The sequence below is a fragment of the Ambystoma mexicanum genome, chromosome 2q, assembly GCF_040938575.1.
Source record: "Ambystoma mexicanum isolate Mex_15411 chromosome 2q, UKY_AmexF1_1, whole genome shotgun sequence".
NCBI lineage: Eukaryota > Metazoa > Chordata > Amphibia > Caudata > Ambystomatidae > Ambystoma > Ambystoma mexicanum.
Window position 1 is genome coordinate 185,732,538 of NC_090924.1, and position 19,475 is coordinate 185,752,012.

Below are 19,475 nucleotides of genomic sequence, written 5' to 3' on the forward strand. Positions count from 1 at the left end.
ACTCACGCCATGGATGATGACACCTGTATGGAGACCAAGGAACAGGCATGAAGAGGCATACAATAGGGCACATATCCGCACACGTGGAATGATTGAGAGGACATTTGGACTGCTGAAGGCCCGTTTCCGCTGTCTGAGCAGATCTGGCGGATCACTGCTGTACAGCCCAGTGAAGACGGGTAAAATCACGCTCGTATGTGCCATGCTGCACAATATATGCCTGTGCAGGAACATCCCAATGCCACCAGACGCAGATGAGGAGGATGGGGATGGGGATGGGGATGGAGATGGAGATGGGGATGGAGATGGGGATGGGATGGCACCACCTCCCCCTCGGGGTCCACATAATGGCCAGAGAGCACGGGATGCCCTGATTCGCATTTACTTTTGAGTCACAGCACATTCACAGAAATGCACGAACATGGTGACGACAATAAATCAATAGTTGCACTGCAAAATAAATGATCAATGTCCACACATGTATGTCTTGATTGGAAATGGTGATGTATTGAAGTAATAACAACAGGGAAGGAGGTGCATTGGTTAGGGAAGCTGTACACCCGGGGCCACCCAGCACCCAAACGTGCCCACCCCCACCCAGCACCCATTGTTCAAACCCCCAAAACTACCTACCCCACCACCCAAACGTGCCCACCCCTCTCAGACCCTTGTAGTCCACATGTGTCCTGCACTGCCCCACACACATGCCATCACTTCCGTGTGCGCTTCTGTGCCTGTGCAACCTTGCCCGAGGGACCCGTTAGCCTACTCGAGCGCCTCCTTGGACTGGCAGTAGTGGAGCTGGATGGGGTGGTTGTGTTTGATTGCGCAGAATCTGGGATTGAGGGCATCCGTGCCAGATTTGCCTGTTGGCCAACCAACATGGCCTCTACAAGCCTGGAGGTGTGGTCGTTGCCCTCCCGCACATGATATGATATGATATGATATGGTATTTGTAACGCGCCTATACACATGGCGTGCAAGGGTTACTATAGTGCTCGCAAAGCGTCCGATGGACCTCGACAGGCGATGCACTGAGGCGCTGTAGCTTTCCCTCTGCAGCCTGGATTCATCTAGCTGCCTCTCCACCAGCTGGGTGGGGGTAGCCTGCTGGTCCTCCATCCGCTGCATGCGGGCATTCAGTTCGGCCATGGATGGGGTGGGCGACCTCATGGGACTCCCCAGTGATGGGGGCTGAACCCCAGCTCATGGAAGCAGCCCAGGTCTTCAAATGTGGGCATCTCCCCCTGTGTCCCTGTTTCCGAGTGCTCTTGCGGGGCACTGTTATCACTGCAGGCCACCCCCTCTGCAGTGCTGCTGCCTTCGGTGTTGTGTTGGGTGGCCATGATAGGTCCCCGTGGCACCTGTCTAGACTCAGGCAGTGTGGAGACGGTGGGGACGTCGGTGGTGGTGGTGGGCGGCTGGTAATGTGGCCATAGGTGCAGTACTGCCGGCAGCATAATCCTGTGTGGTGGCGGTGGCTTGTGTACTTGCCGGTGCAGATTGGCTGGCCTGTTGTGCAGTATCACTGTCACTTGAAACGGCTGTGGGGACACAAAGGGCATGCAATTAGTGTTGTTGTGGTGGCAGATGGGTGCATCACATGCATCATTAAGATTGTACATTGAATAGTGTTAGTCACATGCATCTGATTGCTGGTGTATGCATTCTGTGATATTGGTTGCCATGCGGATCATGATGGGTCCTTTGGCCCACACATGCACTGCCTGGGGGAGGAGGGGGTTGTTAATGTGTCCTTTGGCCCACACATGCACTGCCTGGGGGGGATTGTTAATGTGTCCTTTGGCCCACACATGCACTGCCTGGAGGGGGGGGGGTTGTTAATGTGTCCTTTGGCCCACGCATGCACTGCCTGGGGGGGGATGTTGTTAATGTGTCCTTTTGCCCACACATGCACTGCCTGGGGGGGGCGGTTTGTTAATGGGTCCTTTGTACCACACATGCACTGCCTGGGGGGGGGGGTTGTTAATGGGTCCTTTGGCTCAGTACTCACAACTGCATATTTACATGTGGCATTCATGTTTGGGCACTTACCGGCATCTGCAGGTGGGCTCACTCCTGCCTCAGCCTCCCCGATCCCATGGATTCCCTCTAGGTGGAGGACGCTGTTGCAACGCTCCTCCCATGCTTGCAGCCTCAGTGGGGAAGGGGGTCCTCCACCTGTCCCACTGCTGCGTTGGTGGTGCGTGGAAATGAGGTTGCGTACCCTCAGCCTCAGGTCGTCCCACCGCTTGTGGCAGTCCTTCACGCTCCTCACTGCCACGCCCACAGCGGTGCACTTGCGTGCAGCTTCGGCCCACACCTCCTTCCTCCGCTGCTGTGTGGCACGCCGTTGGTCGGCGCTGAACAGCATCTCTGCATTGTCCACAATGTGCTCCACCAAGACGGTTAGCTCCGCCTCGCTGAAGCGCTGTTTGCGCTGCCTCTGAGCAGGAATCCTGGCAGACATGCTGGTGGTCCCTTTTGGCTTCTCAGAGTTAGGATTGTGCTGGCTCTGGATGGCAATGGATTGTGCTTTTATATGATGGCCGCCTCTCTGTTTCCTGTTTTGGCGATCATGGTATTTCTGGTTCCGTGTCTGTGGCGGCGGAGGCGGAAACGGGTTTTGCGCCACTTGTGGCTGCGTTATTTCCATTTCCGTGGGGTTTTCCGTGATGGCGGTAACAACGTTTCCGAGTCCGTGTGGTGCGCGCCGACCGACAGCGTGTAATCGGATGGTTTTTCCGCAACCTTGCGGACACGGAAACGTTTTTACCGCCGTCACGGATTTTACACGGTCCCGGACTGGCAGGTTGTAATGAGGCCCATTGTTTCGTCAAGGAACACTGTAAAGTGCAATGCATCCTCTCGCTGATGTATTATGAATTCAGGGAGATATATGGTCCCAATTCTTTTTGCTTGCTTAGGTTACACCAAAAGAATATTTGCAAAATCAGTATTCACAGAGCAAAAGAATAAAGTCTGGTGAACGTACACGTCACGCAAAATCTGGTGTAACTTTGCCTGATTCACTAAGAGAACACACTGACACCACAACACAGCCAGTCTAACTTCGGCAGGTTGATATTACGATGGAACACAGATGTAAAATAATAACCCTCAACACTTTCTCCGAACAACTTTGAAACTTCATACACCACAAGTACACCATGACCTGCCAGATCTCACTTCGGACACTGGCAGCAGCCCAGTTTTCTAGTGAATTCCACCAGACCTACACTCTAGCGGCTTTACACACATGCACACAGAGACCCTAACATACTGCCCAAATCTGGCATACACCGCTGATTTACCCACAATTTTTCGCACACACCCTGGAAACACTCATAAACTCAGAATATTGCCTCGACTTACCCACAGACACACCTTCCCAAATTCTGCACATATCCCACCAACACACTCACATTTTTCTCAACACAACCAAAGAAACAGCCATTTCTTGTGGTGTATGAAGTCTCACCAAAATCAGCACATATGTTATGTTATGTTACTTTGCATTTATATAGTGCCTTATGTACCATTGGTATGGTCTCAAGGCGCTGGTAGGTTGAACGCCCTCGGGAACCGAAGTTCAAGTCAGTAGAGAGACTATAGAGAGTCCTAAGGTGCGTGTGAGCACCGGATATGTGTGCAGCTGGTGTGGCATTTGTGTGATAGCTGCTTCTTAACGGTAGGTGTGGTAGTTGAGAGATCATGTGTATGTGTTCGTTCTGGCCGGTTGTTATCCAGACCGATTCTGGCTGCGTTAGGCCTGAGGAGAACGCCTAGGCTGGAGGGTGTGTATCCAGCAGTGTCTAGTTAGGGTGATGGGGAGTATGTGGCAAATGATGGTATGAGAACAGCTATACCGAATGGTGTCATAGTATCGCTGTGTTCTAGTTGAGTGGTGGTGTAAAGAAGAGAGTAAGCGTGGAGATGTGATATGGTGGTTTGCCTTAGATGCTTGATATCAACCCCGCTCCAATGGTTCCATGTACTCCATCCGTTCCATGTATTACAGCCGTTTCAAGCACTCCTTTCAATGCTCTTTCAAAAGTTCCATGCACTCTAATCCGTTCCATGCACTCCAATCCGTTCCATGCACTCCAATCCGTTCCATGCACTCCAATCCGTTCCATGCACTCCAACCATTTTATGCAGAGACTCTACAAAAATGTTTGAGTATATGAGGGAGGGGTTCACAGCTCTCCATTCTAAACTGGACGACATGAGTGGAACGATGTGCTCGAATAAGGCACAGATGGAGAGGACCGACGGCTGGGTCATTGTAGGTCGAAAACAGGGTGAGCACTGTTGAAGATGACATTGCCTCCCTCCGAGCTGAGGTTAACACCTTGACCAGCAGGGTCCAAGACATCAATAAGAAGAACAATGACCTTGAATCGTGCTCTAGGCATAACATTCGAATTATTGGCATACCTGAAAACATCGACGGACCCATGGGAGTATGTTGAACAAACCCCTCTGACCCTGCTGGACTCCCCCAAACTATCCCTGCAGTTCGCCATTGAGAGGGCCCACCGTTCCCTCACGGCCAAACCCAAACCGGGCGCCCCGCCTTGCCATAACATTGCGAGGGTCCTAAACTACCATGATAGGGACATCCTGCTGCGGGCTGCGCGAGCCAAGGGCGAATTGCTCATGGGGTCCTCCATAATTCACCTCTACCCAGATTTCTACACCACGGTACAGCAGGAGCGTAAGCCCTTTCTATCAGTGAAGAAGAGACTGCGTGACCTGGGTGTGAAATACTCCATGCTATACCCCGCCAAGCTCAGGATCGAGCACGCGAACCGGATCCTCCTCTTCACTATCCCAGAAGAAGCAAATAAATTCATAGGGGAACACTTCCATGGCTAATCTCGGCACAAAGGACACCCAGGCGTGAATACCTATTTGCGCTCACTACACTGCTGCTCACTTCCCCCATGTTTGCCATACCTCCCCCCCTCTGGGCCATCTTCTCTTAGTACGGAGCCCGTGGACGGAGGGATGTGCTACTGCAACATATGGCGCAGAATGTATGCTGACGGCATGTGAAGGATTTGCATTGGAGATTCCTAGGCAGACAGAAATTGCACCAAATCATTTAATAACGTTTGGCAAATCTTAACTTCACATTAAACAAGTTTTCAGGCCAACAACTGTCAGTACCATGCACACTGTAAGTATAACACTGTATCACATTTTATTCAATTAGGTAAATAATATCTACAGTCAATTCCCACAAAGAGCCTTCACATTATGCTTATGCCAGTATTGCAATACAACAGTACATCCACATGTAAACAATCAAGGCATCATAAAACAAAGAATGCTGCTTACATACCACGGGTGAGGGATACTGAAGGACCTCAATGAGCACAGAGACCAAGGACACTAATGACTCCCAGACATGTGGTTATATTAAACATATAAACACATTTATTACAAGGCCTTTGTAACTCAGAACACAGTAAAAGAATCACAGTAACACTAGGTAAACCAACACAACACGATCAATACAATGTATATACAAGACCATTGGGGTCTAAAGGGTTAATTGCACGAAATATGTCCACATCCTAAAGGGGAAGGAAACAGGCAGTGCAGGTGGTCTTTAGGCCCCTTCAAGATCGACAGCACACCTAACTAAAAGGCAGTCCAAGCACTAAGAAGAGGGGAACCTTGTGCTCAACAGTACATGCAATGCAAGTGCACGAGGTTGTTCCAATGGGCAAAACGGGGTCTCTTCAGGGGTCTCTAGCAGCTCAGGAAGGTGGGTGAGGTGATGAAGAATAGATTCCCACTATTGAGGGAGGACTCCCACTTGAAGGCAGAGGCAGTTCCAAGGTTTGGGGATAGTTTGCTAGTTTGCACTAGCAGTGTAAAGGAGAGGGGCCACCAGGGGCCACTCGTGTGTAAAAATGGATGGAGGTGCTAGGGGCCACCGGTTAGAGTTAGGGTTACTCACCGGCCCAAGGCACACTCCGGACCAAACTTTGCCAGTCAAGTCCACTTCGATTGTAGGTTTGAACGCGACAAAAAGGACGTCTCGCGACTTTCAGTTCCAAAGATACAGTGATGATTCCCAAATGGGACAGTGGTGATTTCTCCACTCTGGGTGGGGGAATTGACCCTGTTTCACTGCAGTAGGCTTTAGGGGCAAGAGGGTCACAAATGCAGTGCACCTGCAAAGGTCGTTGCCATGGCAGGGCAACACGGTAACCCGTATGCTCCAGTCCTGGTGCTCTCGTCTCACTTCAGACCTGGGAAAACCAACTGTACGGAATTCGGTGTGAGGGCGTGCCGCAGACACAGAGCTAGCAGTATACCAACTTTAAAAGACCTCCTTGAAACAGCAGCGGCGACAGAGCAAAGGACTTGGGCAAGCTGGTCAGTCCACTGGTTGGCCCAGGGACACTTGCGAGAAAGCTTAGTTGCAGGTTTTGATGAAGGGGCCGAGGATAGTTGGTCCTACTATTCTTCTAGGATGAACAGATGCAGAGGGGTCCCACAAGATGACAGTGGGCTCAGGGTGCCAAACCTTCCAGCGGGTCACCAGCGGTTCCTCGACTCAGCTTCATAGTATCAGGATACTTGGATCCTATCCTTCGTTCAGTGAGAACTCCAGAGATCAACATGGTATGGGTGTTTTTGGCCTCCTCTTATCCAAAGTTCCCTTTGCACCAAAACAAAGAGGATCCAATGGGAGATCTACTCACAAACACACACTCCATACATGGACCAATCACGGACCACAGTGGTGCCAGTCATTCATGGCACTCCAGACTCTCTGGCACCCAGGATGTGTATTGGACTCAGACGTTCCAGCCCACATCCTGGAGGCACACACAAAAGGCATGCAGAAGCCCGCAAAAGCATTGCGTTTCGTGGGAAAATGCATGACCAAATAAGGAATGAACTGGGTCGACTCGACCTGGGGAAGGTGAAGGAGCAAGATGTCCAAAGGACAGGACAAAGAACCTTGTGCCATGGCCATTTTGGAGCCAGGCCACCTATTTGTGCCGAACGCGGTTAACACAGTTTACATGGCAGGAAAGGGGTAAAAAATTATGCGATTGGATAGCTACCATTAGCCCTGTCCATGACACATCTGCTCATCTCACAAAAAGTCCATCGGGAGTATCTAGGGCCTTTTGAAATGACTACAGACCCAAGTACACTGTACTGGAACATACATTGTGCACTTGTTACATGTTTCAGAAAAGTTGTAACATTGGAAAAGGACTAAGGGAAACAAAGTCTCCCAGTACTGATTGTCTTAAGCGCATGTCAGTTTCCCCATTAAAAGTGAGCGAAAGCCAAGAGGAGTGCAGCTGAAGGCTGTGCTTCTCTAGCAAAGTCAGTCTATGGTGTCTAAACAGCAGCAAAAAGTTTGGGGGTGTACACATTGAGGGAAAATTATATACATTTATGAAATATTTCCTAACACTCGCCCCTCGCAGACTAAGGACAGGGGAAACTAATCCACCCTTGGATGACTCTCTTGTTCAGGTCGGTTAAACATTCTGGACAACCCATCAGCATTGCTATGTTGGACACTTAACCTATGCTCAATAGTGAAGTCAAAGCCTTGCAGACTTATAGACCACCTAAGCAACTTTGGATTCTCCCCCTTCATGTTCATTAGCCACTTTAAGGGCTCATGGTCTGTTTGCACAGTGAAGTGGGTCCCATAGAGGTAGGGCCTCAACTTCCTTAGGGCCCACACAACAGAGAAACACTCTTTCTCTACTGTGGACCTTCTGAGCTCTCTGTCCTTAGGCTGGCAGCTAATGAAGCCAATAGAGTGTTCCATACCCTTCTCATCCACTTGTGATAGTACAGCTCGTATCCCAGTGTCAGAGCCATCTGTCTGCACACTAAAAGGTCTTTGGTAATCAGAGACCCTGAGAACAGGGGCCTGGCACAAGGAGTCTTTTAATCCTTAGAAGGCCTTCCCACACTCTTCAGACCAAATTACCTTCTTGGGTTACTTTGGAGTAGTGTGAGCAGTCAGAGGGGCAGCTTTGGTGCCATAGTCTGCCATGAAATTTCTGTCATAGCCAGTGAGTGCTAAAAAGGGTCTCACTTGGGTCTGAGTGGTGGGGGTAGGCCAGTCTTGTACTGCTTGTACTTTACTGGGTAGAGGCTGTATCCTCCCTCCACCTACTTCATGTCCAAGGTAGACCACTGATCCTTGTCCAATCTGGCACGTACTGGCCTTTATGGTCAAGTGGGCCTTCTGAAGTACCTGTAACACAATCCCAAGGTGTTTCACATGGTCTTCCCAGGTGTCACAGAAAACTGCTATATCATCCAGATTTGCAAGACAGAATTCATCCAACCCATTCAACACATGATTCACAAGCCTCTGGAAAGCGGCAGGGGCATTCTTCAACTCGAAAGGCATTACCCTGAACTGGTAAAGACCCTCTGGTGTTGAGAAAGCTGTCTTCTCCTTGGCATGTTCTGCAAGAGCTATTGGCCAATAGCCTGCTGTGAGGTCAAATGTGCTGGGGTATTTGGAGGTACCCAAAGTATCCACCAGCTCATCTGTTCTATGCAGGTGACAGCATTCAGAGCCCTGAAATCCACACAGAACATCAATTCATAAATACCTGCCTTTGGAACCAGAACCACTGGGCTGGACAAAGGACTACTAGAGGGTTCAATCACCCCAAGATCCAACATTTTGTCTGACATTCTGTATCCCCTACTTTTGGTAGGTACACTGTCTCCTGTGTTAATGTCATGTTTGCACCAAGTTGTCAAACCAGGGGACTGTGAAAACAAGGGGGAAAACTACCTAAGCAAACTTTTCACCTCTGCTTGTTGATCAGAAGTAGTCAGGTGAGGGGCCACTTGGACACCCTCAATGGAGCTGTCTGAAGGACTGCTTTGGAACAGGTCAGGGAGAGGTTCTGACTCCTCTTTCTCAACATTTGAAGCCAGCACCAGTGCAGCAATTTCAACTCTTGGAATGAAAGTCTTCAGTCTATTTACATGGAACACTTTTGGAGCCTGTCCAGCCCTTCCAAGGTCCACTAAATAGATGACCTCACCCGGTGACTCCACCACTGTGTAAGGGCCTGACAATTTGTCCTACATAGCTCAAGGCCTTATATGATTCATGATCAGGACTTTCTGACCAGGTGTGAAATTGAAGAGGGAAACGTTCTGGTCATACCAATGTTTCACCAGAGCTTGCTCTGCCTTCAGTTTCTCACTAGCCATAACCATCAGGGGTACCATCCTTTTTCTGAGCCCTAGCACATAGTCTACTACATTGGTAGTAATAGGGGGAGTGGGCATCTCCCATCCCTCCTTGACTATGGCCAAGGGTCCCCTTACAGGGTGACAAAACAGAAGTTCAAAGGGGCTGAAGCCAACACCCTCTCATGGTTCCTCTCTGTAGGCAAACAGTAAGCATGGTAACAGAAGATCCCATTTTCTTCTTTGGGGTTCTTCCAGAGCCCCATCATACTTTTCAAGGTCCTGTTAAACCTTTCAAGAAGACCATTGGTTTGTGGGTGATATGTGGATGAAAACATATAGGTGACTCCACATTCCTTCCACATGGCCTGCATATACTTTGAGATAAGGTTGCTGCATCTATCAGACACAACTTCTTTAGGGAAGCCAACCCTAGTAAATATGCCAACTAGGGCTTTTGCAACTGGCTTGGCAGTCACAGTTTTCAATGGGATGGCCTCAGGATACCTGGTTGCATGGTCGACTAGCACCAGGATAAACCTATTGCCTGAGGATTTTTGGGGGTCAAGGGGACCAACAATGTTGATCCCTACCCTCTCAAATTGTACCCCCACACCTGGGAGTGGTACCAATGGAGCTTGGATTGTTGAGCCACTTTTACCAGATAACCGGCAGGTGGCACAACTCCTGCAGTGACTTTCTACTTGCACCCCCATCTTGGGCCAGTAGAAGTGCATGGATAACCTTTGCTTGGTTCTCTTGATTCCAAGGTGACCAGCAAGGGGCACTTCATGCACCAGCTGCAGGAGGAAGGGTCTTACAGCAAGGAGAACCACCAACACCCTATGGTCTCCTTCTGTAGACTCTGTAGGCTCACTATACAGGAGCCCACCTTCCCAATAAATCCTATGCTTCGCAGGAGGTTCACTCTCAAGCTGAGATCAGGCCTGTCTCCTTAGGCCTTCCAGAGATGGGCACTCACATTGGCCCTTACTGAATTCTTTCCTGTCAGGACCACCTTCTACAAACAAGTCTTTTAGTTCAGGATGGTCAATGGGGTCAAATAATTCAGGTAACACCTCTTCCTCGTGAGGTCCTGGTTTGTGTCCAACTACCTCGACGTCAGTGGTAGGTGAGTTAGGGGGAATATTTTCTTTCCCTCTTTTGTCTTTTCTGACTCCTTTAGCCTTGGGTTTCCCCTTTGACTTGGGCACTTCAGTGGTCTTGGCCAGTGTTGCCCTTGTTTGAGACCTTGTGCAGGGTATTTCAGCTGTATCTCCCACAAGCCCTAAAGCTCTGAGATCATTTCCCAGCAATAACTTTCCTGAGATATTCCTCTGGATGCTCACTGGAATCCTGACTGGTGTACCATTTATAGTAAGATTTACAGGTATAACTGGGAACATGAGAGGTGGGCCATCAGCCAACTTAGTGGGTAACAGAGGAGCTCTGGCAACTTCCTCTGGGTCTACCAAGGTAGAATCCACTACAGTTCGACTACACTCACTATCCCTAAGAGCTGGAGTATCTACTCCATTGATCAGCCCACTGTCTTTAAAGTAGTGCTTGGTATTATCTGCAATCGTAGCATACACCTCTGAGATTTTAGGCTCCCAGGAACCAAGGGAATCTAAATCTACCTCAGCTTCTATCCCACTGGGGAAGGAGTCTGAGGAGAAGGATGCCCCTGTAATTTCTTTTTCCTCATAGGAGGTGAAGGCCAGATTAGCAGAGTGGACCCCCCAGGTTTTGACCTTACATCTGGGGTCCCCCTTCACATGGTCATTTGCTCCACAAACAAAACAAGATCCACTGGGTCTGTTGACATAGGGGGGCTTACTGTAACCAGAGTTCTTTTTTGGAGGATAACCCCCACTACCCTGTGAGTTCTCGTGTGATTTACCCTTATTTTTCTTTTTGTGGCCCTTCTGGGAGGAAGTTTTATCAGATCCCCCACCCTCCTTATCTTTGGGCATTTTCCCCTCCTTCTGCTTACCAGGAGAAGTCTTGTCTTTACGGGACACTCTATGTGACACCCATAAATCTGCTGCTATGGCAAGCTTCTTAGGATCTAACTCCTTTGAATCTCTGCCAAATGCTGCTTAAGCTCAGAGGAACAAGATGCAAAAATATGTTCAAGCATGACAAGACATATCATACCTTCTGTGGGATGTATTGAACCACTTTTGTGCTGCTATGCTGCATCACTTTGTTATGCTGGTGCCAGAAACAGCAAAATGGTCGCTAAACCCATGTGCGTGCCAAAAACCCTGAACATCGCACTTTTCAGCGCACAAAAAGATGGCTGCCCAATCTGTCACGCATGTTGTCAGTGGTGGAACAGAGCTCTCACTACTGAAATGTGTCACTGGGCTCCACAACAATTGAAAGCGGAGTACAGAAGAAATAAGCAGTGCTTTGCTAAATGAAGCTCCAAATATTGCTTTAAATCACCTTTTCTTTGCTGCTGAAACTTCAGAATACCTGTACAGAACACCTTCCAAATATTCAAAATTCTCGCTGGGTGCTACAATTCACTTACTTTAAGGAATCACTGTGAACGTACAAGGTCCGTAAAGGCTAAGAGCATAAAGAGATCTCCACAGCAAAAGTGGCCTGCCTGTGGATCTGTAAAAAAATCTCTGTGCAGCAGAGGGCTACCTGTGATGACAGCTGTCAGGGGCCTTCCTGATTAAACTTTAACATGTTATAAACTGAAAGTCAAATGTTTGCAATATAAGAGGCCTGTTACTGATAGTAACCCATATTGTAGTTGTTTTTGATCCCATAGGTTAAAATCTCGAATGAGAATTCTATCTGTTATTTGATGCAAAAAGTTTATTTTGTGCTAACTTAAAGCCAAAAGAATTTAACAATTAAATTATACCTGGCTCAGCTGCAAGAACTGGAAGAGCAGGTTTCTCCCAGAAAGAGGGCCTTCCTCTCAATTGAAACTCACAGGGAGGTGCTAATTGCTGGTTAGCCTAGGACTAAACAATGGACATCCTCCAACCCAGGAAATTGAAAGTGTGAAAACGGTTGTTAATGGCCTCCAGAAGTAAGAAGCCAGGAGGGGGATGCCTTGGACTGCAGTGAGACAAAAAGAGGCAGAGCCAAGCGACCATCTGTTGCTCAACATGAACAAAGAACACTTTTTAAAAGACTTATAACTTGCTATTCAAAATGGTGAAAAATATAAAAATGACAGAGTTGTTAATTTAATTTCTGGCTGCACGTGTGAAGAGGCGGCATAACTGTGTGACATGTTCTGAGCCGGAATGGCAAGATATGTGGTTTTATGCAAAATGTATTACTGTTAGAATTGTGAAAATGTACATGCATGTCCCCATGTTAAACACACATATTTGTGGAAATTTGCAGAAAGATTGGAAAGTGGGTACATAGCGAAAAGGGCAACATTCTGTAGAAAGGGGAAACAAGATCCCACCACTGCAGGGTTTTGAGGAATAGCTGCTATGTAAAATATGGCATCTTTGTGTGTAATTGGTATAAAAGTGACTAATGTAGAAATATGAGTTTAATATAAAATCGGATTTGGAGACCAATGGCTAAAGGGAGGTCTCTGAGGATTGCAAAGCAAATCATAAAACCTGATATCACCCAGCCTTGATCCAATCACTCAAATTGCAAGGCAGAGATGAAGTGGGGTCCAATCCCAGCTCACAGGGGCGAGCTTAGCTAAGACGGCCCAGACACCCCCTTTGTGATGTAATTTTTATAGCATAAATAGAAACAGTTGACAACACAGAAGGACAGACAGATCAACTCACTCTCCTGATGCTGGCGGAGCGCCCTGCTGCTGAAATCTACATCCATCTACCAATAGGGCTCAATGGGAATGGGAAGGGAGGTAATAACGGGCTCATAACAACTGGCCTGTTATTACCTCCCTCTTCCCCACGCGGGACCCGGAAAGGACGCCTTGTTTTGCCAGGTGTCCTTACAGGGTGCCGCAAAGGGAACCTCATAATCGGCGCTCCCGTAATGAAGGAAGCCGGTGCCGTACCTGCCCCCTTCATTACGGGAGCGCAAGGGTCGTAATGAGGCCCTAAATTGCGAATCACTCCTGAGTCTTACGTTGTGCCGTCCTGGTGGCTTAGCTGGGATGCTCTAGTCCATAGTCAATATTTTCATAACAGTGAGGTTCTCTCGTTATCGCGAATATTGCGCACGGAAAAGTTTGCCGCGATTTTAAAATCCTGAGAAATTTTACACGTGTAAAATAGATTTAAACTGCTTCCGACTTGGATCTTTACATTGCAAATGTTTTCTGCTGACTAAATCATTGCTTATGCTTGCGTGCAACTGTTCAAAGTGGCTCCCATAGGAATTTACAATAATTTAAGCATTTTTCCACACATTTAGAGTTCTTGCTCACCAACTTTAAAAGTCATCCTGACAGTTGAAAAGCCCACTTCGTTTTTCTCTTTCTGTGTAAGGGGGAAGAGGTAAGTGAGACACTGTGATCTGTACTATTTCTGGATACCTGTTATCACCTCACATTTATTTAAATTTGCTTATTGGTGGGTTGAGAGGTGTTGCAGGGGGAATTTCTAACCATTGTACTATCTGATCTGAAACCAACACAAAAGTATTATTTTCTTTGCTGCATTTGTTTTGCTCATTACTTAGACACAGAATGATATCTTTAATACACTAGGACACTCACCCCATTGGTGATTGTTGTTTACCTATATATATTTAATATATATATTGTGATTTTGATCTTAAATAAGTAAGTAAATTATACCTTTTACAAACCAGCCTGATTTCTAGTCCAGTGTGACACAGGGTATTTTTAAAGTAAGGGGTGTGATACGAGTGGTACATCTTTCAAATAATTGAATCCATAAATCAAATAACGTTTTCCATTGCGCCGTACACTAGGCCGAGAGCAGAGTGTATCGCCTGATTGAAATCCTTAACACTTCAAAGATGGAGAACTTATAACCTTCAACCGAGCCAGTCAAGTTTTTTAAGGATTCAGTTACAGAAGACACCCAAGTACCTCCTTCTTTCTTTTTGTACTCTCTGAATCGCTATAAGTATTGGCCAGGAGTCTTTCCAAACTTTAAGATGAGAGTTTGCTACAACATTGCAAAATCTTCTCTCCCAGCTTTTGACATTTCCATAATGGCACTGCAGCCAGAATGGGGCAGTCTGCTAAGTAACCATGCCGTTTTATCAACATTGTCAACCTGTTGAACTTCACATGCATACTCAAAAGCATTCCGCCAGTCCATTATGTCATTCTTTTCATCATACACATTGAGCAGATCTCTAGGAAACCTTGGATGAGATTAGGACCCAGACCCATGTCCAGGACCCTTGGATCCATTGGCAACCTGAAGCTTGGCCAGTCCCAACTGGTGATCCCCGTCTTTCTGCCTGCTCTATCTTTAGCTTGCCCATGTTAAATTCTGCCTAAACAGCAGTTCTTGCTTCTTGAATTCAAGCATGGCCTCACCATCAGCACTGGCAGAGGAAACATTGGACATCACATCATCTATATCTTCATGGGTCCCATGAACAAGTGTCAGTTCTGCCAGTGGTAGCAGCCCCACCTCCTTCTGCACTGTCATCAGAAGCTATGGCAATAAGCTGGGATTCTTGCCATTCCATGAATCTTTGGATCATGTCAATTTTTGTGCCATGAGCAGAGACACCTCTCTCAGCACACATCTTTCTCGATGTTTCTGATTTAGAAGCATTTAAGGTTAACAAGGTGCGTGTTTCCATATTGTTAGATAGGACTATGGCCTTTGATAGTTATACTACAACAGTCCACTATGTGTCCTGGGTAGGAATAACTTGAAATGCATTCACTAGTGCGCAACACTGGATACCTTCAGTCCTAATACACCAATTTTCTAAGATGGATTTCTGAACTCTGACTTGGTGGGCGAAGGGTCAGAAGGCCAGCCTAGTGTCTTGGAACAGGGTAAACTCTTGACAAGCCAGACCAATCAAGGTAGCTATGGCATGCAGTCAAGACTATGGGCCTCATTCCGAGATTGGTGGTAGTCATGGCGCTATTTGCGCCATTACTGCCACCAATAACGGGTCCGGCACAGGTCTAGTTCAATGGGGACTTCCCGTGTAGTCCGACCTTTGCGGGACCTGTAAGTCCCCATTGAAAATGCCATTACCCGTTCCCATTTGTGCCCCAATAGGGCTCAATGGGAATGGGGAGGGCTCAAATAACAGGCTCGCACATGTGAAGCTCGTTATTTGCGCCCTGGTCCCTTAGCGGGTCCCGACCATAACGGCTGGTCAGACCTGCCGTTACTGGCAAGACCCGCTAAGGGACCTTGTAGTAGGGCGGTAAGGGATTACCGGCACCGGTCTTCTTACATTTGCCCGGTATTCCTTACCACCCACCTTATAATGACCCCCTATGTCTCAGGAGGGGTGAGGGTGACTGAAGGACCTCAATGAGCACACAGAGCAAGGACCCTTACAAATTACTCCCAAACAGGTGGCTATATTAAAAATATAAACACATTTATTACAAGGCCTTTATAACTCAGCACACAGTAAAAGAATCACAGTAACACGAGGTAAACCAACACAACACTATCAATACAATGTATATACAAGACCATTGGGGTCTCAAGGGTTAATTGCATGAAATATATCCACAACCTAAAGGGGAAGGAAACAGGCAGTGCAGGTAGTCTTTAGCCCCCTTCAACATCAACAGCACACATAACTAAGAGGCAGTCAAAGCCCTAAGAAGAGGGGTGCCTTGAGCTCAACAGTACATGCAATGCAAGCACAAGTGGTTGTTCCAATGGGCAAAAGGGGGTCTCTTCAGGGGTCTCTAGCAGCTCAAGAAGGAGGTGATGGAGAATAGATTCCTACTATTCAGGGAGGACCCTCACTTGAAGGCAGAGGCAGTTCCAGGGTTCGGGAATAGTTTGCAAGTTCGCACTAGCAGTGGAAAGGAGAGTGGGCCCCATGGGCCACTTGTGTGTAAAAATGGATGGAGGTGGTAGGGGCCACCGGTTAGGGTTAGGGTTACTCACCGGCCACAGGTGCACTCCGGATCAAACTTTGCTAGTCAAGTCCACTTCACTTGCAGGTTCAGACAGGACAAAAAGGACGTCTCTGTTGCTTTCAGTTCCGAAGATACAGTGATGATTCCCAAATGGGACAGTGGCGATTTCTCCGCTCCAAGTGGATGAATTGACCCAGTTTCACTGCAGCAGGCTTCAGGGGCAAGAGGGTCACAAATGCAGTGTACCTGCAAAGGTCGTTGCTGCGGCAAGGCAACACGGTAACCGCGTATGCTCCGCTCTTGGCGCACTCGTCTCACTTCAGACCTAGTAACGCCAAGTGTACGAAATTTGTTGTGAGGGTGCCGCGGAGATAGAGCTAGCAGGATACCAAGTTTCAAGGACCTCCTCAAAACGGCGGTAGTGACAGAGCAAAGGACCTCGGAAAGCTGGTCAGTCCATTGGTTAGCGCAGGGACACTTCCGAGAAAGCTTACTTGCAGGTTTTGATGAAGGTGCCGAGAATAGTTGGTCCCACTATTCCAATGGGTCGAAGTGTCTTCACAGACCTTCTACGATGACTAGATGCAGAGGGGTCCCACAGGACGACAGTGGGCTCAGGGTGCCAAACCTTTCAGCGGGTCACCAGCGGTTCCTCCACTCAGCTTCATAGTTTCAGGATACTTAGATCCTACCCTTCGTTAAGTGAGAACTCCAGAGATCGGCATGGTATCAATTAACACTGACTTAACTTGGATTGTGCTGCTTCCTGTAGGAGTGTCTATAGTTAAAGGCATAAAACCGTGTACGTTATTGCTCCTGATTTTGTTCAAAGTCCCTCAAAGAAATGGATCCCAGGTAATGTCTAAGGGATACAAGTGTATTACTAGACTACCATACCATGATGCCAAAGATACAGGCAGAAAGGTAAACAGAAGATTGTCTTACCGACCGCTTCTCCCAATATATGAGTTGCCAGCACCTGAACAGGATCAGCCAGTGCGCTTGGTTATACACTACAACAGCAGAAAAACAATATCAAATAGCTGCCTATCGGTTAAAAGGTCCTTTCGAGAACAAGCAGCATCTCCTGACAAACGCCCATAACCAGCCACAACAGGCCAAAAAAGGAGTCTACTAAGGCCTGTAGTCTCCGGATGATGCTGCCACCAAACAGTGCCCCGCAGAGAGATATGGGGGATGAGTCCCCAAACACAGGCGTCGGGATGCTGGAAATCACACCTGTGTGCCTCAAGGAGACAGTCAGTAAAACTATAATATCAACAGAAAAGCTACCTAAATGTAAATAAAAAAAGTCAGTTGTTCACGTAATATTCAATCAACTAGCATTGGTCACTAAATGTAATGTCTGAGTGATCCGGCGCAGCGTCCTTCAAAAGTGCGGCCTTGCCAGAGAAATATGTTCAAATGTCCATCTCAAGAATAGTAACATGGCACCGGCTGGTACCTGCTGGTCTCCCATCCCCCCCACTACACAGGCAAATGTCATGATTTGGCTTCCTGTGGAAGCCTTTTTGGACACATTGCACTGCACACAACACATCACCTCTGACTAAATATATTGTGTGTAGTTCATTATAAAGGTGATCCTGTTCATGATGGATTCTTTTCTCAGAATGTACGATATGCATCATATTCGAAGTGGCAAGAAGGGGTATGAGACCAAATCTCAAAATTCCACTGTAGGAGAACAAATATCTGAAAGATATGGGAACTACTTACCCGGGAGAACATACACAGTCACCATGGCCATCAGATCCAGCCCCAAAAACTCTATGCCGCACCAATATATGCCGGCGTCTTCCAAATTGACATCCTTCATGGTGATTTGGAAGCTGCAGGATTTTTTATCATCCTTGATGGCGACTCTATCTTTTTTCACCATAGTATGTGACGAATCGGTCATAACGAGAATGTTGCAGTATCTCGGAGATGATCCTCTGCACCAGTATTTCAAATGATCCTGGTACTCCTTTCCATAACGGCAGTCAACGGTAAGCGTTCTTCTTAAGGTACCGCTCACATTTCCGGGACCACTAACACCCCAACAGGCTGGAAGTAAAACAAATGGTCATTCTATATCCACACGCTGCAACAAAGTGTGCTCTACAAACAGAGATATTTGAGAGTGCGTTAAAACAATGAAAAGAGTGAGAGAACTAGAGAGGGAGGAGAGAAAATAATAGAGACATTTAGAATAACAGAGAAAATGCAGACATGTTTGGAATCCTTGGAACACAAACCTAGATTACTTTATCAAATGAAATTAACATTACTCTAATTTAAATGAGACGAATATGCAAACCTCGATAGATGATAACAAGTACCAGAATAAGCGCCTGGCAATAAGATTTCCTTGTACTGTCTCCATGCAGTGAGTAGTTTCTATGCTTGCCATCCCTTTTATCGCTTTTACAGATGTGTCAAAACTGGGTTAAAGTGCATCTTATGCCACAATCCACTTTACGATAAAGACTTTTTTTCAAGCAGCATGAGAAAAACGCACTTGCCTACTCATTTCCTTGCTGGTCTCTCGGATCTCTTTAATGACTTCTCTCCAGCTCTGTCACCTTTCTAAAACCATGGGCTCACTAGATATCTCAAAGATTTACCAGAGCCACTTATACAGCTATGAGTATTTGACGATTGACTTTGCCTAAATTAAACTCTATGGTAATACTGAACTTTGGGACACTAGTGGCTAAGTAAAGAATGCAATAGGGCCATCATTTCCTGTCTGGAGCCATTTCTTTTGCAGAAGAGCAGTCCTTTATCAAAAATTCCAATCTACTTTAAAAACTGCACTGTACCCAAATCCGGGTGGAGAGGGTTGGACTTTGGTTAATTAGGGCGACAAAGGGTTTGTTGTTAGCTGATGGTGTTAGTGTGGAAATTGTTGCTTCCCAAACGAGGGACTCACCTGCCCCAGGGCTTGAAAATAAAGGTGGCAATGGGAAGATTTCATCAGTGGAGCATGATGCTATAAAAGGATGGAGCATGCAGCGGAATACTACAGGAATTCAAGAGGAGTAGCCATCCTAATGAAACACACCATCCCCCTAAGTGTTGATATGGTTAAAAGCGACCAGCACAGGAGCTATAAACTAATAACAGGAGATTTATGGGGTAAACGTATAACGATTCTGAACATACATGCACGCATATATGCTTCTTTGGCCACCCTGTTGCCTCCTTCCTCTACCACCTCTCTCTCTTC

The 19,475-nt window shown here is 47.2% G+C and overlaps 1 protein-coding gene across 1 annotated transcript in view; it reads right to left on the reverse strand.

Annotated features, from left to right (window-relative positions):
- LOC138569266 (CMRF35-like molecule 5) overlaps positions 1–19,475 on the reverse strand; it is a 209,689-nt gene that overhangs the window by 164,403 nt on the left and 25,811 nt on the right. Inside the window, exon 2 of the mRNA XM_069647097.1 lies at positions 17,981–18,310. Coding sequence (XP_069503198.1) covers positions 17,981–18,310 — 330 coding nt within the window. The remainder of the gene's footprint in view (positions 1–17,980; positions 18,311–19,475) is intronic.